General features: G+C 40.7%; 1 protein-coding gene across 3 annotated transcripts in view; it reads left to right on the forward strand.

Annotated features, from left to right (window-relative positions):
* Window positions 1-19230, forward strand: part of PLD5 (phospholipase D family member 5) — a 204825-nt gene that overhangs the window by 150422 nt on the left and 35173 nt on the right. For 2 of the 3 annotated variants that reach the window (XM_009276136.1, XM_009276144.1), the window contains one exon: window positions 11349-11476. In XM_009276136.1, coding sequence (XP_009274411.1) covers window positions 11349-11476 — 128 coding nt within the window. Of the gene's footprint in view, window positions 1-6670; window positions 6809-11348; window positions 11477-19230 lie in introns of those variants that run through there. The other variant, XM_009276152.1, reaches the window with a different exon arrangement.

A 19230-nucleotide genomic window follows, 5' to 3' on the forward strand; every position in this document is an offset into this window, starting at 1 on the left:
TTTTTCCTTTCCACAAATTTATTTGTAAAGGCTTGGAGAATGTATCCTGCTGTTTATGTAGTTAGAGAATATGTTCCTCAAGTAATTGGAGAGTGGGGGAGTGAATGAATAACTGAATGAATATATGTGATAAATGAAACAATGAATGAGTGGGCAAGGGCAAGAGTGAAATGATGAACTGAGGATGAAGTGGGAGAGAGTGAAGGAGAGGGGGGAAGAATGACGTGGGGGGAAAGTAGCGGGGAAAATGACATAAAAGGGAGGAATGAATCAGATGAAAGAGAAGGGCAGAAACGGAAAACTGAGTAATTAATTTAGGAAAAGATCAGAGAAGAATGCTGGCAAAAGGCGAAGCATGCTCTTGGTGGGCTTGTGACAACATAGATGAAAGGAGAGAAGAATAATTGGAATTGAAATAGGAATGATCTGAAAAAAAATAGAAAAGTCAAAGGCTGACTTGGCAAGATAATAAGACAGGATCAAAAGAAAGAGGTAAGGAAAGATGCTGAGAGACAAGTGAGAAGTAGTAGTAGAAGGAAATGGCTGCGCCGCTGGCAGACCCGGTTTGGTTCTGGCTGTGCCTCTGCTTTCTTTGTATGGCCATGGCCAGGTCACCTAGTGCTCCTGGCTTTTGGTAGCCTGGAGATAATACTCTAGGGTTGCTCAGAGAATCAGTTAGTGAAAGCGCAGGAAAAAAGTCGATTCTATTATGAAGGTATTGTAAAAATGAAAACCAGTAATTTAGGATCAAATAAAACTGCCCTCTGAGGAGGCATACTCCGTCCTCACCTCTTCACCTGCCCTGCAGTACGCTTTCTCACCTTCCAGAATTGAGATTTCTCCTTCACGGGAGGGAAACCAACAGAACCCAAAGCAGAGCTACAGATGTCCAAGAACCACATTTTGGGAATGATTGCACAAGTGTTGCTATTGCTAGTCAGCACATTTAGAAGTGACTGTTGCCAATACTGATGGTTTTAGAATATATAAATATCAGAATGAAATCATGTTGATAAGTTAGAGAGAGAGGGATAAATAGTTGCTGCATTTTTTGGTAGGGATTTAGCCTTGTTCATTCATAGAAGGTTGTGATTCTAATTCCTCATGTGTGAAGACGAAAAAATGTCCCTGAATTCTTGGATGTTCCATCTAGGAAGTATATAAACAAATCTAGTGCTTCATAATGCTAATCCAAATAAAGAGAAGCGTCTCTGAAGGGGGGTGGGGTGAGCAGTGTGTGAGTTTACTAAGCTCTCTATTATATTTAAAATAACTTTCTTTTATAATAAAAACATATGCAATTATAATTAGGCAAAGAAAGCAAGCCACAATCCAACTTTAGTAATGCTTTTACTGATAGTATTATAGTCTTCCTTTAAGTGGTAAAATGCTTTGTCGCCTGAATCAACTAAGAAAATTACTTTTCCCAATCTCTAAAGCAATTCCTTTTATAGCTTCATCTAGTAAATGAGCAGCCTGCTCTCCAATAATGAAGGGCAAAAAAAGATGTGGAAATTTTTTTTTTAAATATTCTATCAAACTTTGTTGTACACTAGTTATTTTACAGGCTCTAATGAATCATCAGACTCACAAAACATTTATACTCAGAAAATGCTATTTAGAGGAATGATGACTTCTGCTAAGGGGAAAGAATTGAACTGATCATCAGTGCTCTCATTATTCAAAGTTTTATTCAAAATAATCTGTGACTATTGATATGAAATACCTTAAATAGCTCAAAAAGAAGTAAAAATATGATTGAAAAATACTGATGTCAGAGTCAAGTCAGTGCAAAATGAGGATTTCTTTCATGTTTGCTGCATCAAGCAGCAAAACCTGTTAAAAGAGGCATGAAATGTTTGCTACTTTCAATAAAATTATTAGAGGGAAAAGAAAAGCTGTTTGGATCTTTTTAAGTTACACTAAATTCTTGTGCACAGACTCAATTTAACTTTTCTGTTTTTAAAGATAGTCTAAAATGGAAGTCCTAAACTTTGTCCCAAGCAGTAAGGGTTTCTATAGCAGGTACAGTACAGAAATCACTGACTTCAGAGGCCAAATCCAGGTAGGCAAGCGTAGAGTTGAAGCATGTCTGCTTTCCTGGCTTATTCCATGTAAAGAACTGTAGTGTTGGCTGCTTGCATTTGTGGGGTACTTGCTTATCAAGTATCTGCTGGGTGGCAGCATGTGCCTCCCAAGGCTGTGGTGACATGGATGTGTCTTTGTTAAGAATAGAATAGACATTTTCCAGTGGAAAATGTAGAATGTAAAATTCTACAGTAACAATTAAAAATCTTAAATAAACAGACAAGTACACACCGCACGGTTTAAGAAAAAGAAGTGGGAAGAAAGGAAAGAACTGTTACAGTGCAAATAATAAAACCCCATGGAATTGACAATGATAATTTACTTTTAAAAATCATGTTGTTATATATTTTGCATTAGAGAAAGGGGTATCAGGCGTCAAATCCTGTTTTTAAATACTGTGTTTTTTTAACATGGGCTGCACTACATTTTTGTGGTTTTCCTTATGGAATCTCAGTGCTTTATGGATTTATGGAAGCACTCTGTCTTCTGGGTGAAAATGAGAAAGCCGTAAGTTTGCTCTGGAAACTGGATGTTGTGGTTTAACCTCAGTTGGCAACTGAGCACCACACAGCCACTTGCTCACTCCACCCCCAGTGGGATGGGGGAGAGAATCGAAAGAGTAAAAGTGAGAAAACTCCTGGGTTGAGATAAAAACAGTTTAATAATTGAAATAAAATAATAGTAATAACAATAATGATAAAAGAATATACAAAGCAAGTGATGCACGATGCAATTGCTCACCAACTGCCGACCGATGCCCAGCCAGTCCCCGAACAGCGGTTGCGCCCCCGCCCCAGCCACCTTTCCCCCAGCTTTATATACTGAGCATGACGTCCCATGGTATGGAATGTCCCTTTGGCCAGTTTGGGTCAGCTGTCCCCCCCTGTGCCCTTGGTAGAGCACGGGAAGCTGACAAGTCCTTGACTATTGACTAGTGTACTTAGCAACAACTAAAACATGGGTGTGTTATCAACATTATTCTCATCCCTCATCCTTGTTATCAACATTATTCTCATCCTAAACCCAGAACACAGCACTGTACCAGCTACTAGGAAGGAAATTAACTCTATCCCAGCCGAAACCGGGACACTGGATTTCCATCTTTGGAAGGACCAGAAGTCTGCAGTTGTATGACTGTCTTCCTTGTTTGCAGTCTAAATGAACATGCCCACACGTGATTCATTAACTGAGCTACCTGCTAGTCGCAGGGAAGCTCAAATAGAGTGTGCCTGTGCTGTATCTATTCCATAGAGGAGACCTTTTATCTCTATGCTGTTGTATTTGTTATGGTTTGTCCACCCTGCAATTAAGATGGACCTTTGGCTTTTTGTCAGTGAATCAGAAATTATGTGTAGCTGGATGGGTAATTATTACAAAGAAATATTGTCAGGCCTCTCTTTCATCTCTCCTGTGACATGGGGTGGGAAGTGTTTTGGTTATATGTTCATTTTTTCTGCTGAGTAAATCAAAAGGGCCCAGCAGGCAGCGCAAAATGCGTTCACATGGGTGAGAGCTGTAACACTTAGGGTACTTAGCTGAGAAATCAGTATTTTGATTACTTGGACTAGTAACACAGGCCAACATTTGACATCTTCAAAGCCACTGTAAGGGCATATTTAGATAAATGTTACCTTGGGAACTAACTAGCTCCCAAGATGTCGTTGAAGTTAAACAAGCAATTGAGAGAAATTAATTCTGACCTTTCCTTTGTTCTCAAGAATCTTGCCATCCTGCATCCAGTGAGCAAACTCTGCACACACGAGGATCCCCTGACAGGTCTTTTCTGGATCTTCTGTGTCACTGTGGACCCCTGTGTAAGCGCGTGGGAAATGTCATCCCAAGCAAATGCCAGCATTGCCCTCCTACCTGCTTTGTTTGCACGAGGCAAATGGTTATGCAAGATGAAAGGTAAACAAATACTGGGGCTTGCCACCTGGAATTTCTGAGAGGCCTGATTTTGAGAGGAACTGAGGCTGCAATTATGTGGGCCTACCTTTAAATGGCAGCACTGGCATAAGCAGTTCCTGTGTCTTGTTGCACCCAGCCACAAGCCACTTGTTCCCACGCTTGCACTGTTCCTTCAGCCATGTCGGAAAAATTTTTTACTGCCATGTGGTGAGCTGGACTAGTGAATTGTTCTACATTTGAAACAACCATTTTATTATTTGATTTTAACCTGGATCCATTTTCTGATCCAGTTCATTCGTTGGACCCCAAAAAAGCTACTTGGGCACAGCTGAGGAGGTGATGGAGGGAAGGAGAAGGGCTGCTGAAAATGAGATCTGTTCATGCCTTTATTACAGGTTGTTTTTTTTTAACCACACCAGTTGTAACTCTGTAATACTTTGTTTTCAGTCAGAGAGCTGGGTTCTGTAATGCTCATTTCTCACTATTTCTTTTTCTTCCTGCTCTCTCCTGTCCCCACACTCAACTCTTGGCTTCCTCAGCTGTGTGGATAGAGCAGTTTCTGGGGCTGTGTTGCCTCGCGGAAATTATTTTAATCCACTGAATGAGTGAAAAACAAAGCAAAAAACCAATGGTGAGTGTAGAGGATATTTGTTCTCCCTGATCATGCAGGACAGAGCCTGACAGCATGTTACAGTCTGCTGGGGAGGGAAAGGAACCAGGCAAGAAGCTGGCTCAGTGCCTGGAGAGGGGGCTGGGAAGTCAGCCGGCAGCGATGGAGACCTCTCTCTTCTCACACCCTCAACTCCGCAGGGAGATCCTTGACTGCAGCCCGTCTGCTCAGGGAAGGTCTCTTGTAGCAGCCTTTCCTCCAAGCTCCAGCCAGGCCTGGACACGTGAGCTGGCTGGGGAGCATGCCAGTGGAGATGAGTGATGGCAGCACACAGGGGGCAGAGAGTGTTTTCTGTGTGTTTTCCCTGAACCACCCACGCCGCAGCCCTGAGTGTGTGAACCCATCCATTGCAATTCCAGTGGCTGCTGCAGGCAGGACCGGAGCGGCATATGGAGCTGCAGTCACAGATTCCTCTCCTGTGCACTGATTTCCTCAAAATTCTCTTTGTATCAGTGACCTCAGATCCTGTAAAATAAAGCAGTAAGCATTACAGTAATTTTTCATGAAAAATATCTACATCAGAAAGAGCCTTATTTTACAACAGGCAGCATTAACTTTGAGGGCTGGTGGTGTTTTGAGAAGCTGCGTGTGCACATAGTTTATGGCTGATTGTGCATTGGGAGTGAGTGGGAATTGTATTCATAAAGAAGACATATTTGTCATGCAGGTAGTTTGAGTGCTACAGTTCAAGGCAGGCCAAGGTGGTGTGAATGTAAATTGTATTGCGAAGGCTTTCTGGGGATTGCTTGAGCTTGTACTAGAACGTAATTTCTTTGAGTAACTATGATTTCATTTTTTGTGTGTGTGGCAGTTGCATATGGAGCTGCTAAAGAAAAGACAGCAAGGTTTTTATTGTATGCTGTGCTGTTTTGTTTTGTTTTGTTTTTTTAAATTACTATAGGCTTAGACTGATGAATAGCACGTAATCCCAGAGTGGCAGGACTCAGTCCTGGTAGTTTTTAAAAAGGGGGGCGGTGAGGAGCAGAGGGCAATGTAAACAAACAAGCTGATTCAAAGTTAAGGTGTAACCATCAGAGATTTCCCTAAAAGTCCTTGAGTGTTCGCTCTTTGAAATAAATCTGAACCATTAATGCTTCTGGGGCCAGGCAGACTTAAATTGCATTTCAAATCCAATATTCCATAAAGAGCACAGAAATACTAAATAGTCTAGTTTGTCTTTTAATCATTCAGAGACGTAGTAAAAATAACTTTGTTGTCAAGTTGTGTATTCCTCTGCTTTTGTACTTGTCCTCCTCTGAGTGCTGACAGGTCACGCTAATGGGGCTTCTGGAACAACTCCAGACTTCTTGCCATCAGTCGAGAAAAAAGCATGAAAATTCCTGGGGAGATGATCCTCTGCTTGGGTCACTTGCGTCTGCCCAGTATGAGGCAGCTGCTCTGCCCCTTGTGAGTAGGGTATGGAAAGCTCTGGATTTTTGTCTCAGTAGAATAAAAATTATTTTTATTCATGGGTGTACTTTGTGCTAAGGCTTGTAATTGAAAGCAAATAAATAAAATGAAAGTGTCTGTTGCAAAATGTAGGGAAGGAGACATTCACTTTATATATCTATATGTGTACACATTCATATTTCCTAGTGAGCAAACTGTATTTTAAAAAATAAGTTTGGGATCTAGGGGTAATAAAGGATCTTTTGTTGATCTTTCTGAATTAGCACATGATGCTTAACTGCCTCTATACTGCCCTGAAGATTCAGCTTAGCTGAAAGAATACAGCAGGTCTATGGCACAATGGCAAGCGCCACACATGCCACCTCCCACCCGTGTGGTAGCCTCCCAGAGAGGCTGTACAGGCTGGTCAAGCACCAGCTGTGCTCAAGTGTACATATGCTTGTGAGCTCTCAGGTTCATGGTATGGACTAGTTAAGTCTGCTCTTAACTCTGGCTTGAGGCCACCCTCCAAAAGGTATAGGTCAAAACGTGTATCTCTGTGTGCCAAGTGACTGTCAGCAGTGGGGTGAAACAGAGGCCATGGCTCGCGTTCTCAAGACTCCTTTTTATAGGTCTCATTACTTGGAGTATTTGCTTGGGAATACACAGAATTAGGAGAGAGAAAAAAAACAGTGCTGTGAGCAAAGGGTATGGACATGGTGATGACGAGAGTGAAGAGACGGCAAGAATGGGGTAAGTGGAGGAGGGCAGCTGTTCTGCTGTCGCCAGCTTGGTGGTGACGTGGGGAACGGTGGTGGGGAGATGGGCAGTGGATTGGATGTGGTGCAGGAGCATTTGTCAGTTTCAGACTGCAAATATATGAGAGCGCCGTAAGCAGCGTTGCTTTCACTGGCCAAACTCATTTCATATACTAGTGCTTCCTTGCATCCTGCTCCCCCTTCTCCGTTGTGATCCCTCTACAACCTCCCCACTCCCCCATCCTACCAACAGCTCTGTGTAGCTCCCCCCACGCCAATGTGTTCCCCCTTCCATTGCCTGCTGTGCCTCTGCAGTGTGCGCTTGACAAGCTCTGTTTTCCCCAAATGGGGAAGGAGAGGCGTTCAAAAGCCCCTGTTCATCTCCTCCACCTTTACACCTCTCCCATTCCTAGCAGGGGGTAGCGGAGCCCAGCCTGGCTCCACCACCCTTTCTCCAGGGGCTCTGCACGATGCACAGTCCCAACACGTGCCATCAGATCGTGTATCTCCATTTCTCTTCACCCTTTTTCTGCTGCAGCATACTTTCCTACTGTCAGGGCTAATGAGGTCAGGGCTCTTGGTGCTTTTCTCATCATTCTCTGCCTGTTGTGAATCACCCGTCACTGTTGCTGCAACTTCCCAGATACCTCTGTCTGGCTGTCCTCTCAATCCTTAAATCCTTCCCCTTTCCTATTTTTCTTTCTTTCTGGTTTTAAAAACACTATAGTGAAAGTAAAGTTGTGAAGACAGAAGGCCAATTTTAGCCGTGGTACAAGCAAATGCAGCTTCTGTTTCTTGGGCGTTATGTTTGCTAACTCCAGAGTGAGTTTAGCCTGTAACTGGTGCTGTTGAAAACTGTTGCAGGCAGAATTTGCATGTTTGCTTTCAAGGCAGCTGTGATAATAGCAGCCTAAACAGTTGCTCTTTCTGGGTCTTCTTTACAAAAATGATTTACCATATCCACCAGAGAGGTGATTTGGCTCAGTGATGTTGCCTCTGTACCAGGACAACCTGGTAATATCCTAGACTGCTCACAGGCGTTGGATCCAAAGCCTCCTGGTGCACCTTCTCCAGACTGCTGCATAAACTTGGATCTGGAGGCTGGCCCCGGCCTCCTGCAGTCTCCCACGAAGAAGAGTCTCCCAGTCTGTAGCCATCTAGTGACCTTGCTTGAGCAGCAGTAAAATCCACAGCTAGCATATGCTGCAACACAGCTGCCCCAAGATGCGCTTCTCGATGGCACACAGTTTTTCATGATAGAGCAAATATGTGATGAGCTCTTGATTAAAGTCTCCTGATAACTGCTTAGAGTGTTTTGGCTCAAATCTGTAGAAAAGGTCCTAGCCTTAAGCTCCTGTTCTTGAAGTCAAGCTTGCCCTGTGGCCTTCATGACATCATTAGTGGAGTACCTGCGAGCAGGCAGCTAGACCAAACAGGAGGTTGCAATGCTAGAAATGGTAAATGGCACTTGCTTGTGCCATCCTTCTTCTTTGGGATTACTTTGGGAATTGGATTTCGTTTGGAAATGGATAAAAATTCAGTCTTTCTGCAATACTACTATTGTCTCTTCTGTTTTCTTCCTCCATTATGAGACAAAGCAAGAGGCTGAGTGGCAGCGTGGCACCTCCCAGGGGCTGTGTTCCCATCACATGGAGAAGGTCTAGGCTCTCAAGGGCAGGGTCCCCTCTGTGCATCCCAGACTGCATCAGTCATCTCCCTTCTACAGAGTGCAAAACCTCCCTACCTAAAAAACAAAATACCTAGAGAAATGTCTGTTACTTAAAGCATGCTTTGATGCCTACAGTGGTCTTTGTTCCTACAGAAAGAGGGCAATCTGGCCCAGCCTTTACAATGCACAATTTTATGGGACAGGCAAATCCACTTGAGTTTTAAGTGACAGCGCTGGTTTTCTCTAAGATCTCGCCCTGCAGTTTAATCTTCAGTGAAACAAAATCATTAGATCTATTTTTTAAGAATCTGGCATCTATATCAGCAATCAAGCCTACAAATTCTGCCTTCTGGTTTAACTCAGTAGACCCACAGCTTTGTGTAATTGAGACTGCAGCATGATAAAGGGTTCTGTTATGGCTTCACATATTGATCAGTCCAATTTAATTTCCTTATGGGACCTGGACCACACTAGGGATGATGGATTGTGTGGAAGGCCTGATAAGCCTGTTTTAACAAAACATCTCAAGGGCTTCTGGAACAGAGGCAATTATCAATACTGATGCATGTTTCCTTTCATCAAAAGTTAGGGCTCATTAATAGGCTGCACAGCAGCTGGTGTTTGCAACACATGACTTTTTTTTAATTAACTTGGAGATACTGTTTCCTCAGCCTTATGAGTTGGCTGTTTCCAGAAGGAAAAGAAATTGGGTTCCAGGTTTTGATTTTAATGGTACGTGTGATAGCAGTATCTCCTGCACTGCTATATTCGCTATTTTGGTAATTGAAGCCTAGATTATATTTTAGAGTGATAGTCCATCCCACTGCTTATGCCCATGTCTAAACTGCCTACGCCCACAAATCCTGGTGTTTTACAACTTTTGAATTTTGTGTCAGGTTACTGACAATGTCTGCTATTTTTAACGTTAGTATTACTGGTTAAAAAGTCTCCTGTTGTAACTTTGGCAATCAGCATTTTTGTTTGGCATTGGCTATTTAAAAAATGTTTTAAAACTGTGTTTATTTTTAGGCTCTCAGTTATGAGAAGGAAGCTCATTGTTGCTTCCGACTGTTTTACCTTTCCTATACAAAAATCCTAACATTTCATTTATAACCTATTTGATGTAGGTGTGTTGTGGGTGTTAAATCCATACTGCTATTTAATGTTGCAAATGGGATGTGTGGAAAGAAAATATGATCAAGGCAAACTGCTATGTTAAACTTGATTTTAGACAGTTTTCAGATAAGTAGCTAGAAGTTTAATGTCTTACGCAACTGTTTTCCTTAGCTAGTAGGAGGAGTCGCTTTTGTTTTGTTTATTCATCAGAAAACAATTTAAACCATTTAACACCTGCCTATAGTGTTTTCTGATTTCATTTCCATTTCACACACAGTATCATTAATTAGCACAGTTCTGCTCCTTAATGCATAGATTGAAAGTCAGCAGCAACACGTTCCAAGGAAAATTGGAAAATACCTTTGTTTCTAAGCATAGATGAATGTGGATGGGTGATAACTAGAAAAAATTGGAAAGGTAACTGGGTTGCAGCAAATGTAATTGTACAATGAACCAAATTCTGTAACTTGCTCAAAATCCTATGTTGCATGTTTGGTGCTTCATGAAAAGTGGCACCTTAGCTGATTTTTCTCCTTTTCTTGATGTCTGAACTTCTAGAATCATTTGTTCAGGTGAGAATTACAGTTTTCGTCATAAAAAAGAAATATTTAGCACTGGTAACTGTTGCTTAAAATTGCAAGTCAAGTGTTTCTTAGGAGGTCAGAAACAGGAAGTTAGATGAAAAGAAATATATTTTAGTTCTCTAGGTATCCTGGAATTGTTTTGAAGTTGTGACTCATATCCAACCATTACTGGAATTCATGGTATTGAAGATCCCATGAATATTTAATGGGAGATGGCTGGTACCATTACTGCCTTCCAGACTGCTGTTTACTGTCACTTCTCTTCCCCAGTTATTGCCGTGACTAAAATGTGAAGATGAATGGTTACTTTAAATTACCTTCAGCAATGATTAATTCAGATTAATCACCTAATCTTACAAACACTGGAGCACTGAAAGAACAATAATGATGTGAGAAGTCCCCTAAACTCACCTGATATTAAGTATGTTCTGGATTTAGTCCTGCGAACATACTGATGGGGCCAATTCAGACATTCCTACTCACGTGATGGAGCCAACGTGCTTTTACCCGACAAGTAGCTCCTTTGATTTCAGTGGCCTGTAATCCTTATTAAAACTGTGGAGTTCAAAGTGGTAGGTTGAATGTCTCAGATTAGGAGGATTAAGAGCAGTTTCAGCATGCTTTAGGCCCTTGCTTACTTCCTCACTCCTTAATTCTCTACCTGTGTTCCTCTTGTCGGGGTCTGTTCCATGCGACAGCCCACCGTAGGCTACCTCCTCGAACCATTGCACAGGGCAAAGGAGTAGAGTCTGCTTTTCAGGAAGGGGCTGTAATTGGGTTCGTATTTTAGAGGTCGTTATTATAATATGTAGCAGGTTTGAGTTACAGAATAGACCTTTAAAAATAAACTATTTTTAGGAGCATACAGTGCTGGAAAAAAATAGCAACTATTTGGTTCTAAAATGGAAGAAAATTAAGTAAACAGTATAATGCATAGGAATGTTCCCTATACCTGCTTTTCTGGAATATATGTTAATTAGGGTCTTAAACAGAGGGACAGTAACACTCTTTATCATTGATTTTAAACCTTAATGGTGTGTTTGACTACATCCCTCACTAGTTTTGGAAGCTGACGCCCTGAAATGTGAAGTTGTTTTCTTTTTTTAATAATGTAAATTATGTTATGTTAAACAATGCTATTTATTATTTTATCCTTAAATCTCTAGGTGCTGAAGTGTTGTATATGAACATGTCAGCATATAATGAAGGTCGGCTTCAGTCATCTTTCTGGATTGTTGACAAACAGCACGTGTACATTGGAAGTGCCAGCCTAGACTGGAGATCGTTGGGACAGGTAATTCAATTGAAAAAGTAATCCTATACCCTTTGAGGGTATAATGAGGAAAAAAAGTAATGTATTGAGGCCAGCAAATGGAGATGGATAGCTTTCTTTTTCTGATAGTTTGCTGGCAAAAGTGCCAGCATCAAAAACTGTGCTGCCACGGTTTTGATGACTCTTCTGTGTTGGCAAAAGTATAGTACTATAAATTTTATTTCTTTTCATTGGAATAGCTATCCTCAACAGTTATGCTTTGGATTAATTTTTTAAAATTTGATTGCCTTTATTGATTTCTGTGATGATTTTGTTGTTTGAAGATTGTAAGTTCCAGTTTACTTATTTAAAAAAAAAAAAAAAAAAAGTGAGAAACCTGTTGGAAAACAAACCGCTATGGAAACTCTGTGGTAATGTCGTGAGCATGACCTAGTCCCTCTGGTCTGCCATTTAAATAAGGAAAAGCAAAATTTGGAAAGACTTCCAAATGGAAAGTGGGTATTATCCTGAAATACCCACCACCTTTGGGGAGGGAGAGATTTATTGGTACAGAAAGTCAAATAGCATAATGTTTTTGAAGGTTGTACATATTAGAGAGAATTCCATAGTTTGATTCCTCCTAAACATGAGAGTTGAAGGATGTACCCTAAGGCCTCTGCCAATAACCAGCGCTGAGGACTCTATACAGTCTACAACCATTTTGAAGAAGTAATTCATCAGTAATGCAGCTTATGTGCCTTCTTGTAGGTATCTGTAGCTTTTTTTCTTTCCGCAGCAGTCTCAGGATTATTAATGGCTGTCGTGCTCACTTTTGCTACATACCACTGACTGTGTGAGGCTGCTGTTGATCGTATTTAGGGAGTGGAAGCTGTACTTTTAGATCTCAGTAACTGAAATGCACAACGGGGCGGGGGGGGGGGAAGAAAGTCCTAGGTAGTTATTAGTTGCAGTAAAAAAAGCTTACTTTCTAAATATGAGCAGAATCTCAGAAACACATGAATAATTTTGAACATAGGTTCTAACGATTTTGTAAAGAAGGTGTGTGTTGGTTGTGTTGATGTTTTTAAGGTTTGTTTTGAGCTAAGAGACTGAAAGTCTGAATAAAACCAAATCAACCATTTTAGGAAAGAAAGAGTGAATAAACGCATTTTTGCTGTTCCTATGTGTATTCATTTATTTAAAAGCTAACTTTTTGAATGTTTACAAAGGAATCTGGAAAACTGGTAGAAAAGAGGATGTTGTTAGCAAACCAGAGAAAGTCTTGGCCAAGAGGATGTTGTATTTTTAGTCAATCTAAGAACATATAGTTTGGGCTTTTGGACAGTTTAGAAATTGAATGTTTATACATTGTGCCTCATGAGCTAAACTGTTCGTATGTAATAACAAAATAGCTCTTCACAGAACTATTTAGCTTATAAATAGTTTAGCTTTGAAGCCTCTTCTAATTGGGGTTTTGAGTACCGGGTGAAAATAATAAATGTGGAGAAAAGAAGCACATCTACTACACAGATTATTATAGTTAATGATTGTGTTTATGATCTTCATAATAGATGCTACAACTCCTTATAGGTTTGGTCTTCTAATACTGAAGTAAATCTTAACTCTTGTAACATACCTACGTTAAACTTTGGTGCCAGTTCTTTGTGGGCCAGTGTTTCAAATAGGATTCCTCACTGTTAATTTTATCACTCTCTTTTCTGCATGTATTTGGACATTTTTTTTCATCTTATGGTCGTATAACAGTATATTTTTATATGTAGTGATCAGATGAAGCTCAGAAGAATATTTGCACAGAGCAAAAAGAAATCTCTCTGAATTGGAGTTAAAGAGAATCTGCTTTCAATTAGTTGAGAAATGTACGCTGGGGTTTCAGAAGAGCCTAAGGAAATTAGATGCTTGGCTCCTGTTGAAATCAGATATGAGTATCCAGTTCCATTACCCCAGAGTTACAGGTTCATAAATCAGGGCAACTATCAAAGAGATCTGGTATGCAGTTCTAAAATAATAATGTCTTGAACTCAGCTAAAGAGAATCTGCTTTCAATTAGTTGAGAAATGTACGCTGGGGTTTCAGAAGAGCCTAAGGAAATTAGATGCTTGGCTCCTGTTGAAATCAGATATGAGTATCCAGTTCCATTACCCCAGAGTTACAGGTTCATAAATCAGGGCAACTATCAAAGAGATCTGGTATGCAGTTCTAAAATAATAATGTCTTGAACTTTTCTTTCCACATAAGAGGCAAAATAAGCACAGAACGCTGTCATTTTATTCTGAGTGCTTTCCTCAAGGAAAATGCTTTGCACACGCATGGGACCTAAACCAATGGTGAGCCGAGCCCTCACTGGGGAAACACATCTCCCACGGGTTCTCATTATTAGAGTCCCAGTGTAGCTGTAAATGAGGGATCAGGTTACTCTCCTCTGCTCTCAAAGCAACCTAAATGAGTAAGGAACTGAGGAAATAGCAGAGCAGATAGTGCCAGGCCTGTCCAAACCCATGCCCTTGCACTTGCTCTGCCTGCAGTAGCGGGGTAGGCCTTCTGCAGTTTTGCAGCGGGAGGCAGGGAACTCGCTGCAGATGTGTCTGCACGTTTCCCGTTACAGCCTGGTTTACCTGCAGGGAAAGGACCGTGAAAAGGCAGGCTGGGCTGCTGATTAGTCACATATGGTCTCTTTAAAAGCTCATCCGACGTAACGGAACTGTGGTTATTGAATCAGCAAACCACTTCGGCCAGTATTACTAGACCTTGACAGCAAACCACAGAATAAAGTAGGTTTCTGCTATTCTAGAAACATATGGTACTTTGGCCTATCAAGCACAGCAGTTGTCTTCTCGCTCAAACAAAACATCCAATATGAGTCAGTCACCTTGTAGTTAACAACATCTCATTATTCAGCAGCACAGTTCCAGTGTAAATTATGTGAGTGCATCCAGTTTCGCATCTAATAATATCTAAAATGCAATGAAAAGCTTAAGATTTTAACACTGCATCATTGTGATATCTTTTCACATGCCTTCCCCTGTATATTCTATGTGCATGTCTATTGCTTCCTCTGTACTGAACCTTTGCATACATTCAGGCCAGTGCACTGCGTGATTCATATAGGAGCACCCGCTTCACTGGTGCGGCAGTTGCACCTGTAGAGACCTGGTCTCTACAGTATTTCACCCTGGTCTATAGTCCCAGAGCCTTCCTACCGCTTGCTTGCTAGGAGCCTAAAGATGTAGAAACGCTTCTGTGACATAGCAGTACAGAGAATTTAACATATAGCAGCTCAGCACGCTAGAGAATATTTATGCAAGGTTACTGTGGTAGATGTAACTGGATTTTATCGCTATTTTGTCTCTTTGAGGGCGGGGAGGTGGATTAAAAAAAAAAAAAATCTGTTAACATCCTTCTTCTCTTGGGAGCCTGAGTCTAAAGCTGAAATAGTAATTTAACTTTTAACAGCTCCTCAGAAAACATCAGGACTTGCATGTCCAAAGGTGTCAGCTTTGCTTTTATAACCTTTGTGAAGAATTCTTCTCTACATTTATAAGCTGGACACTAGAAATCAATCTCATATGAGCCTTACTGAGTTTTGTTGCCATTTTCTTGACTTGCCAGCACTGACAAGAAGCAATACTAGTATTTCCTTTAAAAGTAAATTTTCTGCATCAGGGAGAGATTTTTGTATGCTGCATATATTACATGGGAAATAACCTTTAAAGTTCATATATCCTTGTGCCTTTGCTTGTCGAAGTTTTAATACTTGCCAGAGTCTCAGCTTAGAAATTATGGGCAAGGCTGACAGCAGAGTCTATTACCAACTTTGATCATTACTTTTCAAGTAAAACTGTGTTTCAGGTGTGTTGCAAGTTTTCCAAAACTCTAATAATTTTGACTGAAATCATCTATGCCAGCTATCTGCTTCAGTCTGAAATCAAACCCCACAAGCAAATGAAAAATACTGTTTAGACTCCCTGAAAAAAAGATTTTACAAAAATTAGATTTTTTTTTTTTCTTTCGTTCATAGTGAAATATTTTGATCTTTTCTTCGAATAGGTCTAGATTTTGTCAGGGATGCGACTTTTTCTGTTGTTAGCAATATAAGGCAGATACTGCCCAATTACATAACTTGTTGAAAATTCTGGGTTATGAACAGCCAGAGTTTTACCACTTTCTTAGACAGGTACCACTTCCTTAGATATAGTAAGCTGTGTAAAATTTTATCGGTGAAATAATCTTTCTACCAATCTAGTTTCTTTCTGGTAAGTTTTTGTAAACTGATAAAATGGTGCAAAAACTGTATAAACAAGTCTTTCTGGTTTACCTGCTTGATGAAAGACTTCTGGAGAGATGGTTTCTTGTTCTTTGTGGTGCCATTCTGCCTTCAAAATATGATGGGGGCGGTACTAGCAGAGGAAAATGATGAAGATAAAATTTTAAATCACATTTTGAACTTTTTACTTCATATAGGAGATCTATGTGATCAGATGTACAACTTCCATCTTGTTGTGGTTTAACCCGGCAGGCAGCTAAACACCACACAGCCGTTCGCTCATTCCCTCCCCCCCCACAGTGGGATGGGGGAGAGAATCTGGGGAGAAAAAAAAGTAAAATTTGTGGGTTGAGATAAAGACAGTTTAATAGGACAGAAAAGGAAGGGAAAATAATAATATTGATAAAAGAATATACAAAACAAGTGATGCACAATGCAGTTGCTCACCACCCACCGACAGATGCCCACCCAGTTCCTGGGCAGCGGTCGCCGCCCCCCGGCCAACTCCCCCCAGTTTATCTACTGAGCATGACGTCACATGGTATGGAATGTCCCTGTGGCCAGTTTGGGTCAGCTGTCCTGGCTGTGCCCCCTCCCAGCTCCTTGTGCACCTCCAGCCTTCTCAGTCGGTAGAGTGCGGGAAGCTGACAAGTCCTTGACTAGTGTGAGCACCACTTAGCAACAACTAAAACATCGGTGCGTTATCAACATTGTTCTCATCCTAAACCCAGAACACAGCACTGTACCAGCTACTCGGGAGAAAATTAACTCTATCCCAGCTGGAACCAGGACACATCTTCCACTTCACTGACATGCATTCAGTAACGGATGCAATTGATAAAGTATTTTCCCAGAGTTCCCAGGCTCTTGCCTGCTAAGAATTTAGTCTTGTAACCATCGAACAAGCCAAGCAATATCTTTGGGCCATAGCTGTGCAACCTACTTAAGTATATATTTAAGATAACAACATGTTGAAGTCTGTTTTTATTCAGCAAAATACGTGCATCTATGTTAAATTGTTTGGCTGAAAAAGGATTCACTCAAACATGCCTAGAATTAGGTACATACACTGATTAATTTATGTCTGTGGTTTGAACTAATAACAGTCGAGGTGGCTGTGGTGCTGTATTCTAGTTTCTAGTTCCTTGACCAGTTAGCATATTATTAATGTACTTAAATAAAAGAAATTGGTTATATCAAAATTGTTATAATCCATAATATTAATGCAGAGCAAGAGCTAACAAAAAGCGTTATATATTTCTTTTGTTCCATGACTCCCTTCAGTAGTTCCAGCAAAGCTTGAATACGCATTTAGGTCCTTAATTCTGTTAAGGAGCATGATGTTTGTAGTATAGACAGAACGTTTAATCAGCACAGGAGACACTTCTGGAGCTCTTCATGCTAACAACATTTTTGGAAGAGTTTTATTCACACATGAGTAATTGAATCCAGTGGGCAAACAACTGTAATGGATTAGTTGAACCACTTCAGAAAAATACGTTTATGTGCAATGAATAATCAGCCCTTGGAAAATTCTATTACTGAAAATTAGTGAAACAAGTAAAATTAATCCAATTGTCTTCAGTGGAAGTGGAACCAGGCTAATATTAAATACTCCTGTGGGGAGAAAAGTAGCTTAAATCATGAATGCTAACAGGTAGCAAGTAGTTGGGTGTATGTGTGGAGGTTAGTGTCCAAATTTGAACGTTCGAGCTCTCAAGCAGAAGCCTGCTGCTTGCTCCCTGTAATTGGTAGAGTCTGATTGTAAACTCCTGGACTAAAAGAAAGTGGCACGTCCAGAGTCCTCCAGTTACTGAAGAGACATGAGACAGAACCACCAGTTAGGAGGCTGCTCACACCTTGTGCTTATGCATGGAAACTGTTTAGACTGGGTGAAAAGTGAGTCTTGGCATGCCAGAAAATAAGGAGTGCTGGAAAGAAATGGTCTTGGAAAAAAGAAGAGGGCCTGAAAAGAAGAAGGTGAAGTTCCTGGCTGGAGGAAAGATCCCGAAAGTGGGGGAGATCCTGGAGATCAGGGAGCTGTGAGGAGATGGAAGCCAGGGAATGCACCGGGGACACTGGCTGGCGATGCCTGGGACAGGTAACGGTGAGCAGCCACGCAGCAATGATGGACCCAACTTTCTGCCCTAGCATCTCAGGCCAGCAGCCACCTCCCTGCAGGGATGCAGGAAGGTATGGATGGAAGGCGTGAAAGATAATCAGGTAGTTGCAAAAGCTCTCATCTTGTTGGTTCTTAAACAAACCCCAATATCTAGATCCCCTGTGGGTAGTCATTTACTCTATCTTGCCTGTGACATCTTAAAAGCATTATCTCTAAAAGTCCTACTTAAATTTTGGCTCAGCTGACGTCGAGGAAAAGTTGCTATGCAGAGCCATGATTTTCTCTCTTAGTTAGCTGTGTAAAAACTGCTAGCAGAGGATTTTTCTTTTTAAGATGCCTCTTAAGTCCATATATTTTCTGGATTGTTCATTCTTCTGATTGTTTTAAATTCAGACCAGTTTGAATGGCTGTAAGATGTAATTTTTTAAGGACAAGAAAACAACTAGGCTGTAAAATGTAATTTTTTTTAAGGACAAAAAAACAACCAGGCTGTAAAAATACTTTTTTTAAGGACAAAATAACCCAACCATGTGAACTTGCTCTCATTTTCCCACTGATGTCTCTGTTGGATTCCTTGTGCAATTTGTTTCACCAATACAAAAGAAGACTTCAGAAAGGCATTTGATTTCTCTTCATCTTAAAAATCCATCAGAAGGAGGACTGGAAAAATAATACCTGATGTCTTCACCTATGTATTTATTTATGAAGACATATTCATTCTTGGTAAATTAGGCTTGGTCTTATGAGTAGAATTTTTTGACCTTGCTTCTTTCATGAAATGAGTTCGGGCAATGTTTTGAATAGCAGAAGTTTATCCAATTATCTCTGTTGCAAAGGATCAATGATTTGTTCTTGCTGACGCTCAGCAGTGCCTTGGAGCACTTCTGAAGTGTCTCGTGTGACAGTTGGGTATCTGACAGGACTACTAAACAACAGTATTTCCTCTTCAGGCAGTTTCCTCTCCATCCTCCTCTTACTCTCTTGTTGTTATGAGTTAGAAACTGCTGATTGTATCTAAATAATTTAAGGTAATTAGAAAATTAGATAAGCTGTCCCAACACTGTTTATCGGGTTGGAAACAGTGACCTGTTTTATCTGAGTTAGGTTTTTACTCTATGCACCCTAGTTGTTAAATAAATACACAGGAGGGCCAAAATACTGGAGTAAGATAGACGTGTGACAGTGCGTGAATGAGAAACCCTTTATGGACTACTTCTTTTATTATTATGTAAAGCATACTTATGTCTCTTTAGGATTGACTCCTACAGTATGTGAAAATTCTAGCAATCATGAATTATCAATTACATTTGAAGAATAAGAAATAAGTTGCCCTATTCATTTATAGAATCATAGAATAGTTTGGGTTGGAAGGGACCTCTAAAGGTCATCTAG

This window comes from Aptenodytes forsteri, unplaced genomic scaffold, assembly GCF_000699145.1.
Source record: "Aptenodytes forsteri isolate BGI_AS27 unplaced genomic scaffold, ASM69914v1 Scaffold10, whole genome shotgun sequence".
Taxonomy (NCBI): Eukaryota; Metazoa; Chordata; class Aves; order Sphenisciformes; family Spheniscidae; genus Aptenodytes; species Aptenodytes forsteri.